This window comes from Chinchilla lanigera, unplaced genomic scaffold, assembly GCF_000276665.1.
Source record: "Chinchilla lanigera isolate Chin_1 unplaced genomic scaffold, ChiLan1.0 scaffold00120, whole genome shotgun sequence".
Taxonomy (NCBI): Eukaryota; Metazoa; Chordata; class Mammalia; order Rodentia; family Chinchillidae; genus Chinchilla; species Chinchilla lanigera.
Window position 1 is genome coordinate 1,106,393 of NW_004955521.1, and position 15,528 is coordinate 1,121,920.

Here is a 15,528-nt window from a genome sequence, read left to right on the forward strand (position 1 = left end):
GGCCTACAATGAGTTTTAAACAATGTAAATGTTAGCAAGCACATGCAATTCACACAGTTCTTGTAAGCCAAAACTGCCTATCATACCTCATAACTATAAAACAGTAAATATGGACATGGTGATCATTGGCTCCCCAGGGGGATCACACCCAGCTGAGCCTTGGGAGAACGTGCAGAGAAATGCTTTGGCAGGAAATGGAACCGTCTGTCAGGCACTCCAGGGACGAGGATGGCTGGGGAGGGGTGGCTGAGTAGGCATCCCTAGGGCCAGTTTATATGGCTGCCTAGAGTGGCCAGTGGCCAGGTGACCAAGCCACGGGGGTTCTGGTGCTTATCTCTCTGTAGTGTTTGGTGTCCTTTGTGGATCTCTTGCACCTCTGCCCATCCCCCCCAGGTGATCCTGGCCCTCAGTAGCTCTACCCGGGGACAGCCATGAGCAGGGAAGAGAAAGTAACCCAGAAATGTCACCTTGAGAGCCCAGAGGCTCCCAGCCACCGCCCCTGCTTCCTTTTTGTTTTTAAAAATAAATTTATTCCTCAAACTTATCTAAGATCTTCAAAATAGACGTATATCATCGTTCTAACCTGCTAGAATATTGTGTAAATCTTTGCTATTTCCCTTTAATTGCTCTTTATAGAAAGCTGTTAAAAGATCATAAAATTTGTGATTAAAAAGACCTATTAAAGTGGATTTTATTCTCTTCTACTAGCCAATGCTAAATTATTCCCTGTGGCTCATTCTACAGTGATTTGGACAGTCCTTTATAAAATAAGTTTAATGAAACACTCCATTTCCATGGGGATACTGTCTATGATTTATTTAAAAGACCCTATGTGGAAGGACATTTTTCTAGATAATCGGCTTACATTTTTCTTTGTTTAGTCTCATCTCGTTAGCAATACGCTTGATTCCTTTACTGTCTGGTAATGTGCGTTTCTGGCACCTGCTGAGCTAGGCATATACATTTCTCATGTGTTGGTTCTTGTCTTGCTTTTTATTTATTTTTTGGCTTTTTATGATGGCACTAGGTATTGTGAACCTAATTATTTTTTCATTTTTCATATGTTACAGACTTTTTAGAGTAGTAAATTAAAAACAGAGTATTGCGGTTGTTTTTTTCTTTTTTCCCAAATATTCTACTCAATAATAAGATAGCACATTTAAAACAGAGTATCACAATATTTTTCCCTCCACCCTGCAAAGTATTTTGCCCAGTACTCTGTTCTGTGGACCAAAAGCAGGACTTCACAGTTTGCAGATGTAGGGGCCTGTGCAGTGGTTTGTGTTTTACTGCACATAACATCCCCCCCAAAAAGGACTTCACTAAAACTGCACTTTATCTTTCAAGTGTAGGGAAGTAACTGTAGGTTGAGTTATTGGTTCAAGCTTAGGAGGGATTAGAAATTTTAATTCCTTTGTCTTCTTCCTCATGCTGTGTAATTTTTTTGTTTGTTTGTTTTACTGGGAATCAAACTCAAGACCTTGCGCTTGCCAGGCAGGCGCTGTGCCACTGAGCTATGTCCCCAGACCCTCATGGTAGCTGATCGTAAGGATCACGCCATTTCAGGAGGGAGAGGGAGGGGAGGCCGGAGACCCCTGCAGCTGGGCCATACCTCTGAGGGAGCTGGTGGCTCTTTCCCTTGGGTGGCTCCCTGACATCTTGCTGTCCAGACCTGGGTCTATGCAGAGGAAGCTGGGAAGTGTTGGGGGAGGGGTTCTTTTCACTGTTTTTTTTGTTATTATTGTTTGCTTGTTTTAGGATGACAACTTGGAACACCCCCCAACAAAATCAGTGTTCTGTTAACAAGGAGAGGGAGTGCTGATATTGAGCACACGGTTGGTCTGTGCCCCAGCCTCCGAGGCAGGCAGCTGGCAGAAGTTGGGGTGCTCCTGCTCAGCAGAGTAGCTTTTCACGTGCCCATCCTGTGCCTGCTTTTTTGGGTAGCTGAGCCTGCAGGGAAAAGGCTGATAAAATCTGTTCAACTCCCCAGAAAGGGCTGGTGCTCACTGTTGGGAGAGATCACTGAATAAACGTCTGTCATGTAGCTCCAAGTTATGGGAGGATTTGTTTCAGCACTAGATTTGGGAGAAGGGCTGGAATGTTTCTCTGAGAACTCCGAGAAGAGCGAGGTTCTGACTTGGACTTAGTCACAACCAGCCATATCCACAGGCTGGATTTCTCAATTTTCTGCAGTTAGAGTCTGTTTCTTTTGGTGGTGTCCCTTTAGAGGACTGTTAACTTATGAGTGATTTCATTGACTGCATTTTTTATTGCAGCAAAAAGGCCACGTGCCTCCTCCCACCTTGCACTATTGTCTACATAGGTTTTTATTTCAGGCCTGTGAGGCAGCTCCACAGGGCTACTTTTCATTCTTTGTATTGCCACACGTCTTCTCACACAGCTGTTTGTCACTGTGTTCCCACTAATGAACTTTGCTCATCTATGTTCTTAAGTTCATTAAAACATTAATTGTATGACTTAGCATTTATACAGGTGGCTGGATGCAGTTTATACCTAGACAACAAGAAATCATGTTGGAAGTCTTTATTTCAAAGTGTTAGCCTGATGGACTATGTCTTCGCCATAGTGCAGTTGGGCTGTGTATACCTAGAAGACTGATATGCTGTGCTGGAGCTGAGTCAATGTGTACAGTACAGAAAGAAAGAGAATGCCAGGCCAGCCAGAGGAATCAACTAGGTAGCTAACGAATGTGTAAGGGACTTGAGAGGGCAAGTAGTTTTCAAGCACTTTAAGAACATCAGTTCATCAACATGCATGGGCCATGCTAATTGTAAATCTCTCATTAAAATCTAGTCTCCTGGGGCTACTTCCAGGCACCTTGTAAGCCTAGTTGTGATTACTGTTTCTTCTGTAAAATAATAAGACAACACTTCCATAAACATATAATTTGTACTTAAATTAGTGCTTTTTCACATAATTTGAACTACTAAATCAGTTTTAGTTTGCTTTTAACACACTGTTTTATTCAAGTGCATCAGTCCCCTGATCTGAGTTTTGACTTTCAGGTAAATAGCTAGGTTATAATTGCTTGTAGAATTTTGTTTTCTATTGAATCATCAAGAAAATATCTTCTAAATTCTGATGTTATCTATAATGTATAACTGAGACACATTTTTATTTAACACATAGGTAATTTAAATACATCAACTGTATATAATGTATGATTTTTTTATTTGTTTTGTTTTGTTTTGTTTTGTTTTTGTTTTTTTCTAGTACCGGGAATCGAACTCACCACCTTGCGCTTGCCGGCCAGGCGCTGTGCCGCTGAGCTAAATGCCCAGCCCCCAGTGTATGATTTTGTAAAAAAAAATTTTTTTTGCAGTGCTGGGGATCAAAAGCCAGGGCCTCACATATACTAGGCTCATGCTCTACCATTGATCTACAGGCCCAGCCCCAAAATGACTTTAAATAGCTTTATGCTGCCATTTGTTGGAAAAAATTGAGCTCATTAGAAGTTGTCTAACAGGTTTTGACATGTTGTGAGACCAGATTCTTTTGTTTTCAGTTTTTTAATATAAATATATTATTGCCTTTATATACTTCTAAGAATTAGTTGAGATGTTAAGGTAAACTTAAAATTTAAGGAAAATCAGGAATGAATTTTAAAGAAGCCAATTTTAGTGACTTCCTTAAATTTATCTGTGTAATAAATTAAGTTTACAACTATAATAGAAAAACATATATTGAGAAAGGTAAAAGATTACAAGAAAAGTCAATAAGAAAAGGACTGAACTGTGTGACATGGCACTGCTGTGTGTGCAGAAATGTCAGCAAATATTTGGGAAATGAATGAGTGAGTCAGTGAGTCAAAATATCCATTTGAGCAGTAGTTCAGAACCAGAGACCCAGTTCCACGTGAGACTGTCATTTTACCTCTAGGAGTTTTGCACAGGTCATTTATATTTTCTGAACCCCAAAATCTCCTATGTAGAATCTGGATAACAATAATGGCTGACAGTAGTAATGGGAATTAAATCTGATAAGGCATCTGGCACAGGGTAGACATTCAGTATTATAAACCACACAGAATTGCCATATTTGCTAGATTAAAATTGTTGAAAGGTAATGATTCAACCCAATATTAATCATGTAAAATTATTCCATTTACAATAAAAGATAACAGCCCAGCCTGAGAGTTTGAAGAAAGTATTCAAAGGGAGGTAATATGTGAGCTGAAACTTGAGGACAAGTTGTAGGAGGCCAGACGAGAAGAGGGGAGAGCATTTCCAGTCATAGTGTACACCCTCATCAGTTTGCCTCAGGGTGAAGTAGGATAAAAACAGTTTCAAGTAGCGTTGGTTGGATAGGTGGGGCTTACTGCCAGTTATTAACTCCTCGACATGTTATCATCGAGGCATCATCTGCTAGCTTTGATTTATGCATCCTTATCAATTAAAAGTGTTTTTGCATAACACTGCAATATATATTTAATAATAAATTTTATGTAGGTAATTCCACACATTAAACACTAGAAAATGTGATTTTTGTGTGTGTTGTAATTGTAAACAGAAATAAGTTCTGGTATTTTTTCCTGAAGCACAATTAATGACTTGGCTTAACTCTCCACTGAGCCGCTGGGTATGACACATCCATTGAGCACAGACGAAAACTTTCCTGGTGCTTCCTACCAATGTTTCCTAAGAATTTGAAGCTTATGACTTCAGGACCTGCATGATCTCAGAAGCCCCAGTCTAGAAAAGTAATGCATTCATTCATTCACAGCTAACTGTGTCCCTAGGATTCCAAAGATCTGCTTCTTGGAAGCAGAAGCAAAATCTTTCAGGAAGGACCTATCTTGAACTTGGCCTAGAGTGGGTTCACATAGACAAGTTCCTGCTGAACATGAGCATATGAACCAAAACTACAAAACACAGAAGAAAATAAAAGCTGTGAGAGTCCAGCAGGATCAGATCCCAACACATTCAAGTAAAAAAGAACAATTTAATAGAAACAAAAACATGTTTAAAATAATAGAAGACGAAAACAACAAGAAGCTAAGAACAACAGAACAGGTAGATCTGTAAAGGAACCAGGTATGAAATGAAAAATTCAGTCATTAGAATTAACTCAGTGGATCAGTTCAGAAGTATTTAGAGATAGCCAGAGTGAGAACCGAATGCGTGCCCACTAGCTTGAGGACCGCTGCTGCTGCCCCAGGTGCAGTCAGAATACAACTCAGATCCTGTCCTGTACACATAGATGCCATGGCCACTGTCCATCTGCACAAGACCGCTCAGTGTTTCCCTCCTCCTCTGTGGAAAAGAAACAGAATGCTGCTCGTGATGCAGATGCCCACCACCTCTCAGCACCACCTCTCAGCTTGGCTTCCCCCATTTCCCTGAGCCCCGCTTCTCCCACTTCACTGCTTAGCTCCAGTATTTTCTCTGGCTGCCATTCTGTTTTTCCAGTATTGTGCTCCTCTGTTCCACATGCCTTTGCACAAGCTGCGCTTTGTGTTTGGAGTATCCCATCTTTTACCCTCATTAGCTCTTCCAGCTTCAGCTGGAGGGTTGCTTCCCCGGGGAAGCTTTCTTTCATCCCACAGGTTAACAAGGGTGCTTTGTTATGAAGGACCAAGGAAGCCACTTCCTGTCAAGACAGTAACCCCCTTTGCAGTTGCAGATTCATTTACTGTGATTATTTGAACACCACCAGACGTCAAGCACAGGGAGGGCAGGCCCATGTTCCTCTAGCTACACCCCGTGTCCTCGTCACCAGGCTCGCAGTTGAGAAAGGCTGACGTTTTTATGTGAATAGATCAGCCAGAAGCAGTGTAAGCTTTGATATTAAAATAACTCAAAAGATCATTGATTTTCCAGTTTCTACTGTTCTACAGTTAACTTTGTCTTTTTAGCCACATTTTCAAAAATGATATTCCTTTTTGAATCTTAAGCCAAATTGTATTACTTCTTTGCACAGGTTCTTTACCCTTTAAATAGACCCTTAACATGTAGTGCGGGTCCTTGAATTTCTTGTGAGAACATCTGTAAAAGCCCCATCAAACCTTAGCGAGTGTATGTTTGAATTTCACCATAGTGAAGTTTTTACCATGACACAGCGTGGACATAGTATAGAAAGGTGCACACACGAGAAGCTGGCCTGGTGTGTGCAGTGGGCTCTTCAGAAGCATGTGTGATTTTTATTCTCTAGGTTGAGGTGCTCCTTCTTCGATGTGTTTATTGGCTGGATTTTTTGTGTGTAGCTGAATTCTTCAGTAACCTTTTTGGTTCATTTTGTGAAGCTGCTGCCAAGCGCTGGGAGGGGGTAAATGGAAGACTGAAGACTGCACAGCCGCTGTGAGCTGGTAGGTTTGGGTCTCTGAGGACGGTGACACTGTGGCCCAGTTACTGCAGCACGGAGGTATTGATTTTTCTCCCTCCCTGTTCTGAGCAGCACCTCTGCTGGTACGGTGTGAAGCATCTTTCTTGGTAAAGAGAGGAAAAACTGTCACCATGAACTTTGTCACCCTAGAAATCAGACATTTCAAAGCAAAGTAGATAGACTGGGAAAAGGGCTTCAAGGACTCTTGTAAACCTCCCGACTTATTTCAGTGCCCTGTCCTTTGAGACACAGAGGTCTCGACAGCAACCTTGATAGACAGTGGAGACGTGTGTGTGTGTGTGTGTGTGTGTGTGTGTGTGTGTGTGTGTTGAAAAGAGAATAAAAGGATCAAATTGGTGAAAACAACACAGCTTTGCGCAGTGATGCTGGAAGGTTAGCAAAGTGGTCTTGTCCAAGTTTTCAACAAGATGTACCGTTCCTGTTATAATTGGCTGCTGGGTAGGTTTGGACCTAACTAGAATGCCAGCGTTCGATTTCCCCGTGTCCTCAGTGGAGATGTGTCACCGTTTATGCTCGCCTTAGTGACAATTTTCTAAAATGGAAACTCGTGGGAAATCATTACAGTGTTTATATGTCTCCCTTGTCGGATAGCGTTATCCTGTGATATTTTACCAGTGTTTTCCACTGCATGATGGCATCTCGTGAAGGTTAAGGTGGAACAAGTCCCTCTGTAATTTTGTGACTACATTTTACTTACTGAAGAAGAAAAGATAACTGACAATTAAGTATTTAGGATGTCACAGAAAGAACATGTGCAAGTAATCAATGCTACCCTTTGGGAACATGCTTTTATAAAGCTGATAGGGTAGAAAAATTGGGATTTTATGATTTGTGTTACATGATGATAATTGCACCTTTTCAATAAAAAAGACATTTCTCTGAGAGTAAACATGGAGCTTACAGGAACTGCTGGTAGCAGTGATGTTGTTTTTCTGCTCTATTCAGGCATTTTTTAAAAAATGTTTTTGTAGAGTATGAGATTTTTTTCCATTTATCTTTTAGAGTGTTATTTCTGAAGGAATATGTAGTCCACTTTAAAGAAAGTTGGCAGCCTTGAGCACGCTCAGTGACCACGCGCCCTCCGGGGCAGCACACAGTTAATTTAAAGGTTCTTTCCCCTGGCCCTCAGCTGCCTTATTCCATGCTTGGTGCCCACTGTTGGATGTTCTTTTTGTGGGAGGTGAAGTCTTTTAATTATTTTCATCACTTGCCTATACCTCTTCCCGTGTTTATTCCCACTTCTTTTCTTTGGGGAATTGATCATCCAGTGTTAGTGTAGTGGGAGCACAGAGGGGTAAAGAGTTTGACACCTTGTGGAAGCAGCGCTTCTTGCTTGCCTCCACTTGAGACCCACAGCTTGTGAGTGAACAGAAAGACGCTCTCTATCTTGCTTCTGGGTAATTAATTCTACCTCTTCCAGTATTTTACTCAGTGCTTACAGCTGTAAAATGTAATAGGACTTATTTCTAACTTTCCTCCAGTGTGTCACTTTCGTTCTGAATTCTGATCTCTTACTGCATGAGTTGTTGCCAGGCCATGCATGCTGACTTGGCTCTGTGAGTGCCAGGCGTGGTGGTGGTGAGACTCTCACCAGCATCTCGGTGAGGAATTAGATAGCCCTGCACCCTGGGCCATTTGTGCCCCTGGCCTGCAAGTGTGGCCAGCTGGTCCTCACAGCTGCACTCTCACCGAGCAGGAATAGACCTTACAGTCATATTTTCCATAATGTTCTGTCAAGTTTGGGAACCTTCCACACCTCTGAATGTCATGTTTTTAAGGTAAATGTAGAAGGCACAGGTGCTGTAAATATGAACTACTTTCTACAACTAGTGAAACAGTAAGTTTGGTTTTATTAGGAAGAATCCCTTACCATTGTAGCCTCACTGCCAGGCAAGTATTTTCAGCTGCAGCCCAGCGCTGAAAGCATTCATGAATTCTAATAGTAAGGCAGTACACACTCCAGCAGGGTTTAATTGACGGAGAGGTGGAAAACAAACAGAAAGGCTGGGGGCCCTCCAGGGAGCTGGCATGCAGCAGAAGCCTTGTCTTCTGCCGAGGAAGTGTGCCCAGAGTGTGCCCGCCACGGCTGTGCTAATGCAGGTGCCTTTCACAGGCCATCAGGCTCTAAGGAACTCCTACCTCCGAAGGCACAATTATATCTTCATGTGTACTTTTCAGCAAGCAAAATACTCAGCTTTTTCCCAGTTCTAAAAGAACCCATGAGTCAGAGACTAAGAAGCTGTGTTCACCAGATGGTCAATAATCCGAACTTCTGAAGTGGGCAAAGCAGGCTGTTGGGAATCTATGTGACAAGGGTACCCAAAGGAAAGGCCGTGAGTATCTCTTGAATGCCCATCGTTGTATGTACCAGACTCGTGGAAGCATCTTACTGAATCTTCACATGACCCCAGAGTAGACAGGAGGGATTTGAATCCAGGTCTTGCCCCAAAGCCCACGTACTTGATGCATGCACGCCGCGCTGCCATCCAAAGAGTGGGAGTGATGAAGCATAGAAGACTTAGAGAAGTAGAGACAGCGGTCTGAAGCCAAGGGGAGAGATGATTTGATGTACAAAAATGTGTTTTTTTTTTTAATTAAGAGCTTATCTGTGGAATAAAGTGATTTAAACCAGACAGGGTCCTGGGTATATGAAATGAGGTGTCTGCAGCTTGCTGGAGGGGTGGTTCATCCTGGGCAGCAGCTCTTCAGGAGCCTCGGAAACTGTACGTGGAGGGGAGCCGCGCCCCTCCTCTCTTGCAGTCTCTCCCAGTGAGTGCCTGTGTTTACGGACTGAAGATGGGAGTGATTTCGTTCTTTTACATCTCTGTGCTGGTGCCGGTCGTTCCACTTGTACATATTCTATTAAATTAGGTGAATTCTGCTGTCTTGCCCTTCATCTCTGTTTGGACTTAAGTACACATTCTTTTCATACAAGTTTTCCTAATAGAGTTTAGGAAATATTCCTGCCCACAGAACTGTATGCTTAAGCAGCCAACCCCCCAGTGCTGCCTTTCACCTAACTGCAAATCCTAAACATTTTGGTCATTGTTTCCTGGAAATTATTAGTTGAGAATATTCAGGAAACAAAAGTAAATACAAATTTCTGGAGGAGTTTTCTGTATTCTTTTTTGCCAGCATATATTACCTAAAACAATGTGATCATCTGTTTGGAGAACTCTGGGGAGGCTGAGCAGGATTAATTCCCACCCCTGTGTTGCGGTGTAAACAGCTTTTTGCCTGTCTTTTGTCATTAATGATCATGCTGTAGATGTAGCCAGTGCATTGTAAGCCAATCTGTCATGGCAAATAAACAATTCACCTTGTTAAAATTCCCTAAATCTTGCATTAATAAAACCAAAGTAACCCCCTGAACACTCAAGAGATGTCTTCCTCCATACTGCAGTGATGGATGACACGTCTAAAGATCCTGAAAATTAAGTAGTTCGGGTCATTAAAAGTGTCCCACACTTGTTATTGATTTAATTTATTTTAAAAAGGTGGGGGTGGAGATAAGAATGGTGCACCCTCCCCCATTTTGTTTTTAAATCTGAAAGCCACCATTTATATGGATAAAACTGTATTGAACAGCTCCCAAATATGTTCAGGTTGTTTGTTTTTTAATTCAAATAGGTATTATATCATCTTCTTAAGCAGACACATGGGAACATCTTGGAGTTTTACATGTGTCATGATTCTTAGAACTTTTGTGTTGTAGGCATTGAAATAATAATCTCTGGGCACCCAATAAAACTCCCTTGGGCGAGTAAATTTAAATGAAGGTGAAATGATTTGGGGGAAATTAACTTAAATAGTAACAAAATTGTGTCTACAGGCATAAGGACTTTTACTGAACTTTTCATTTTTCTATTTTTATAGCTAGGGAAAGAATAAATATTACACATAATATTGATGGATGGATGGATGAGAAAACATTCAGAGAACAGTGTAGAATATTTTTATTTTATTTTATGTTTAATTTTTATTTAATGTATATATTAAATAAAAATATTTTTATTTTATGTCACTGTCTCTAAGTGGAGTTTAAGCTGTTGCATCTGTGCTTGTTTATCTGCAGGCTTCCCTGCAGCCCACGCTAACCCACCCATGTCCACTGCCACATGCAGTGCCCAGGAGATGTCCAGTAAATACTGAATGAGTGCAGCAGAATCCCTGGCCACCTTTCCTGTCTTCTGCTCCACACCGCTGGCAGTGCAGTGGGCCGTGTGAGCACAATGACAGCACCCGACAGGTCCGGCCCCCAGACACGGGGCAGCAGCAGGGGCGGATGCTCGTGCCACACAGAGCTCGGCCAAGCAGCACTGCAGCACGCGTGCCCTCACACTGTGTCTGCCCTGGACGGGGCAACAGGGCTCCAAAACCTTACAAGGAATGGGGCAACTCAGTATGTACATTATGGCCAAAAGCAAGATACTCTTTAGATTCCTGCACCCACAGTTTGACTTGCTGTTCGTCATTTGTTATCTCATACATCAGCTTACGTAACTGTTCCTGACCAGCTGTGTGGATGGTATTTCCCCATAAATTCCCATTGTTCTTTAAAGAACATGTGCTTACTGGGGGGCCTGGCACATGGTAAGTTATAAAAAAGGACTGCTGAGAATAGTTGTACTAACTTCAGAGATTGTTGTATAGTCTTTGGTGCTTTTCTCTTATGACCTTTGCAGTAAATAGGAAGGATCTAGGAAGGAGAGGTAGCAATATATAATCAGTTCAAACACTGGCAGATTCTTTAAAAGATGTAGATATGAAAATGCACTCTGTAGTTTTCCATCAGATTTCTGCTTGAAATTGCATGATTTGGATCTCTTGAGTACTGACATGGTTATCCCATTATGCCAGCTATTTAGCAGAGCTGTTTAGATGAAAGAACACTATAGATTTTTTCAGTGTATACACTGATTTACACTTAGCAGTAAAGTTGTTACTGACCCTTTAAGTGGAGCTGTCCAAATGGCAATAAATGTCAGTTGATCTTAATACTGAAACAGGTGATGGCTGGGGGTTTGATCAAGGCTTTCAGTTAGCAGAACTACTTACAATACTGCCTCAACACAAGTCACCTCTTGTGGGATACATTCATGTATACAGACCACTTTATTACCAAGAAAAGTCTCACTACAGATATTAGCAATAAAATTGATGTACTCAGGTTCTGAAATATTCTGGATTAGAATCTCTATGAAGGCAGGGCTGTGCCTCACTAGTGCCCCACTGTCTTGTCCTCTGCTCCGTTCTGAAGTGCAGGAGATGCTCAGAAACGTTGGGTGAAGGGAGAGATAGGAAAGATGCAGCAAGTGTGCCATACAGCGTGTATGTCGGCCTGAACTCTTGATGGGTGAATTGGGGGTCATCCCTCGCACTGAGTGTGAAGAGCATTGCTGGCGAGGCCTTTGATGGACGGTGATGACTTTTTGATATAGCTCCTTTGATTGATTGTCTGGCACACTTCACTTCAGTTTCTAATTCTGTTTTTTGCTTTCACAGGCTGTCATTTTAGAAAATGAAGAACTTCCGAAACTGTTTCTTGATTTCCTAAATGTGAGACACTTGCCCTCTCTACCAAAGGCAGAAAGTTGTGGGTAAGAATTGTTGTTTACATATTGGGTGTGTATTTTAAGTTACTTTCCAATAACTGATTGGTCTAAAGAAAATACCCCAGAGTGATCGGCACAGACAGGGCCAGCCACACCCGGTCTTCAGTTGGGACAGCATTTGTTTGCTCACTGCGTGTGGTCAGAAGAGTAACCCCCAAGTCTTCAGCCATACCTTGTGGCCAAATGGCCAGCCCTTGGGAGTTCACCGTTCAGACACGGGAAAGGACCTTTTAAACTGAGCTGTTGGCGCTATTGAAGTTACACGATGGTAACTGTGAATCTCGGAACTTGCTTGGGGCCCGTTTATTTATTTGTGGGTACGTGAGCCAGGCCCATAGCCCTTTGGTGTCCTATAAAGCTATAAATGACCTTAGAGGTGATTTTATCCAACTCCTCTTATGTAATAGTTGAATAAACAGACACAGAAATTCAGTGCCTTTCCCAGTATCTTCAGCTTCACACTTGGCAGAGCCCAAGCCTTTGAGTGCCAGCCTTTATTCTCTGCTGTTCCTGGGAACTTCTAACGGCTGGGCTGCAGACCCTACTCCCTGTCTACCAAGGAGCCAGACATCTATCGTGCCACAGTGGGGAAAAGCTTCCCTGAAGAATCTACAGCAGGATTTGTGCTCCTCGCCCAGCTGCGAGCACGTGCCTCGGGCTCTGCTGGCCTCTGCGGCAGTGAGCAGCATCCCAGCAGAGTAAAAGCACTCACAGATCCTGCTGGGAGAGGGATCTTACCACTCCTTCCCACAGCCTACAGCCCCCGCGGAAGGAACCACACTAACTCCAACACCATCACACTTCACCGTGCCCGAGTCCCACTGAGCCCTAGCCAGCGGTGGGACGGTTCCTCACCAGAACGGCGCCCTGGCTCCAGAGCCAGAATCAGATGCCATGCCTACTTTTACGTTGTCTGTGTGCTCAGCTCCAGCCTGTGTGACTGCGTCTATTAGCAGTTAGGCTTATCATATCCAGCTCTGTGTTTTAAGAAGAGACATTAAAAGTAACAGTGAGTGAAGTCTTTATTCATTATACAAGCCCCAAAATAATATTGAAACCTTAGGATTTTACAGTGATCTTCAGGACAATAAAAATCAAAACCTTTTCCAGGCTTAGGATCCCTCAGGCCAAGGCATCGGCTGTGTGGGGCTTAGCACGGTCGTGACGGTTCTGTCTGTGTCCCAGCTCAGTGATGTGAGAGCACTGCCTATTCTTCCCTCTGTGGCATAAACATGGCTTCTACTTATTTGGTCTTTTTTTTCTTTTACAAACATTTTAGATCCTTTGATGAGACAGAGTCTGAGGAATCAAGGTAAGAGCCAGTATTAGTCAATTAGTCATACAGACCCAAAATGGGACTAATAGTTTTATTAAATATGTAATTACCCTGATAAAGTGATACAGTCAAGTTTTCCTGAAAACTTTTGGTGAAAATAGGTTTTAAGATGGAGAATGTCTGACAGGGAGCTGTAGAGTAGCCAGCTCTAACTGGGAGTGATGGAGGCCTACGCTGTCTCATATCGTAGGAGCCCTATTTCTTTTATGACCGTATCACAAAACTTTCAAGAAAGGACTCTCCATGTTGCGTTGTACAGATTGCGTGTCTGCCTCAGATTCCACAAAGAAACGCTCGGAAGATGAGTGCAGTGCTGGTGTGTTCCTCTGTGTCCGCTGTTCCCCCACACTGTGAGATGCCTCCGTCTCGAGACAACCCCACACAGCAGTCTGATCCCCTCAAAGCTAGTTTGTAGTGTTTTCTGTTTACCATCGCCCCTTGATGCTGACATGCTTGTTCTTGACCTTTCCAGCAAACTGTCCCACCAGCCGGTGCTGCTGTTCCTCAGGGACCCATACGTCTTGCCTGCAGCCAGCGGTAATCAAACCTGTCATCTGCTAACAGCTCTTTACTGATCTGACCTGCACCACATAAACCACGTTTTTAATACCGGTCTAACAGAGTGGCATTGGTCCCGGGCTTAATCATCTGCCAATAAACCAGTGCTCTTGGTGTAAGAGACATTTAGAATTTTAATTGGGGCCAGCCTTTCAGTAGGAAATGTAATTTTTCTTTCTCTCTTAACACGCCATTTTGAATTCTAGCAAGAAGGGGTAAGATGGGAAGGCATTTATTGTCTTCAGTTTTTTTGGTGGTATTGTTTGGGCTGCTGTTTGTCTTTAATCCAGATGCCAGGATCAAATTTAAAGCTCTAGTCCTTTCAAAAAATGTTTTTCTTAAAATACATATTGCAGTTGTATCTCCATTTTCATTTAGATCGCAGCATCTTAGACGACCAAGTATGCATATTTTTTAAGGTTGCACATTTAAATATAGTAACTTATTTAAGTATAACTTAGTATTTTAGTCTTGTTTCCTTTCTCCGTGCTAGGAAATGTAGATCCCCACAAGTCCCTTTCAGAGTGAGTACATCCTCAGAGTGTATCTCAGGTAATTTTCTTAACGACTCTGAAATAGGCAGGGTAGATAGAATGATTGGTCAAGTGAGAAAACTGGGGCTCAGAGAGACCCAGACGTGCCTGGTCTCAGATGGCTGATGGCTGGACCTCTTGTTGCCTCAGTTCTCCTGTGCTTCTTGGAGCAAGTGAATTTTCAGCCATTATTTGTGAGTCGCTAAATAGCATGCCAACTAGATGGCAGTAGGTGAGTGATTTGTGTAAACTGTGCCTTGTTTCTGATAGTAAATTGCTGTCACCAGCAAGAGTAGGGGAGCTGTTGTCTATAGCAAGCATGCTCATGCTCAGATCACCCCCAGGGCTGTCAGCTGCAAGAAGCGGGGCTGGGACAGTCCTGCTCTGCTGAGCAACCCGTCCTAGTGCCCTGGTCAGGGACAGTGGCCTTTCTGTAAAAGTGGAGTCTCGTAGTGTGCCCCTGAGATCTTTCAGTGAGAAATAGTTGCCTCTCGTAAGCACTTGCTTCCCATGTTCACCTCCATATATGTATTTATGTGCATACATGTGTATATATGTATATATATGTTGATGTTATGTGAAATACTATATCAGATATTCATAATTAATCATCTAGATTAGGTAGGCAGTTTTGTAAAATATTATCTTTTAAAAATGGCTCTATAAGCACTGTTTCTAGGTATTATTTATGTTCAGACATTTCATGCAGTTGACCAAAATTCCTGCAGAAATACGGAGAATGGAATGATGACTGCTGACAATGATGTCCAGGTTACTTAATGGAAGAGAGGAGATTCTTTATATCTCTTCACCCAGCTTCATCCAGCTTCGTGAGAGACACGCCCCAAATGCTACACAACTGGCTTGACAATCAAGAGCAGGAGGAGGCTTCTGGGAAATAACATCAGCAAATGTATGGAGCTAGGAGTAAGATGTGTGTGTTGCTGGTAGTATAGTAGTGTGGCGGAGAAATTGCAAAACGAAAGAACCCTTCGAGAGTGCTGGAAGTAATGTGTTTGGTGATTAGATAGAACCAGGCTTGAGAGGGTCAGTTACCACACCTATTTCCTTGGAATTTGGCCAACCCAGATTCATAAATGATACTTCTGTTGTCTTAGAAGTT

General features: G+C 42.6%; 1 protein-coding gene across 3 annotated transcripts in view; it reads left to right on the top strand.

Annotated features, from left to right (window-relative positions):
* The window catches only part of Snx24 (sorting nexin 24), a 119,710-nt gene that overhangs the window by 100,040 nt on the left and 4,142 nt on the right, over positions 1–15,528 (top strand). For all 3 annotated transcript variants that reach the window (XM_013507084.1, XM_013507083.1, XM_013507082.1), the window contains exons 4-6: positions 11,869–11,963; positions 13,258–13,290; positions 13,787–13,851. In XM_013507084.1, coding sequence (XP_013362538.1) covers positions 11,869–11,963; positions 13,258–13,290; positions 13,787–13,851 — 193 coding nt within the window. The remainder of the gene's footprint in view (positions 1–11,868; positions 11,964–13,257; positions 13,291–13,786; positions 13,852–15,528) is intronic.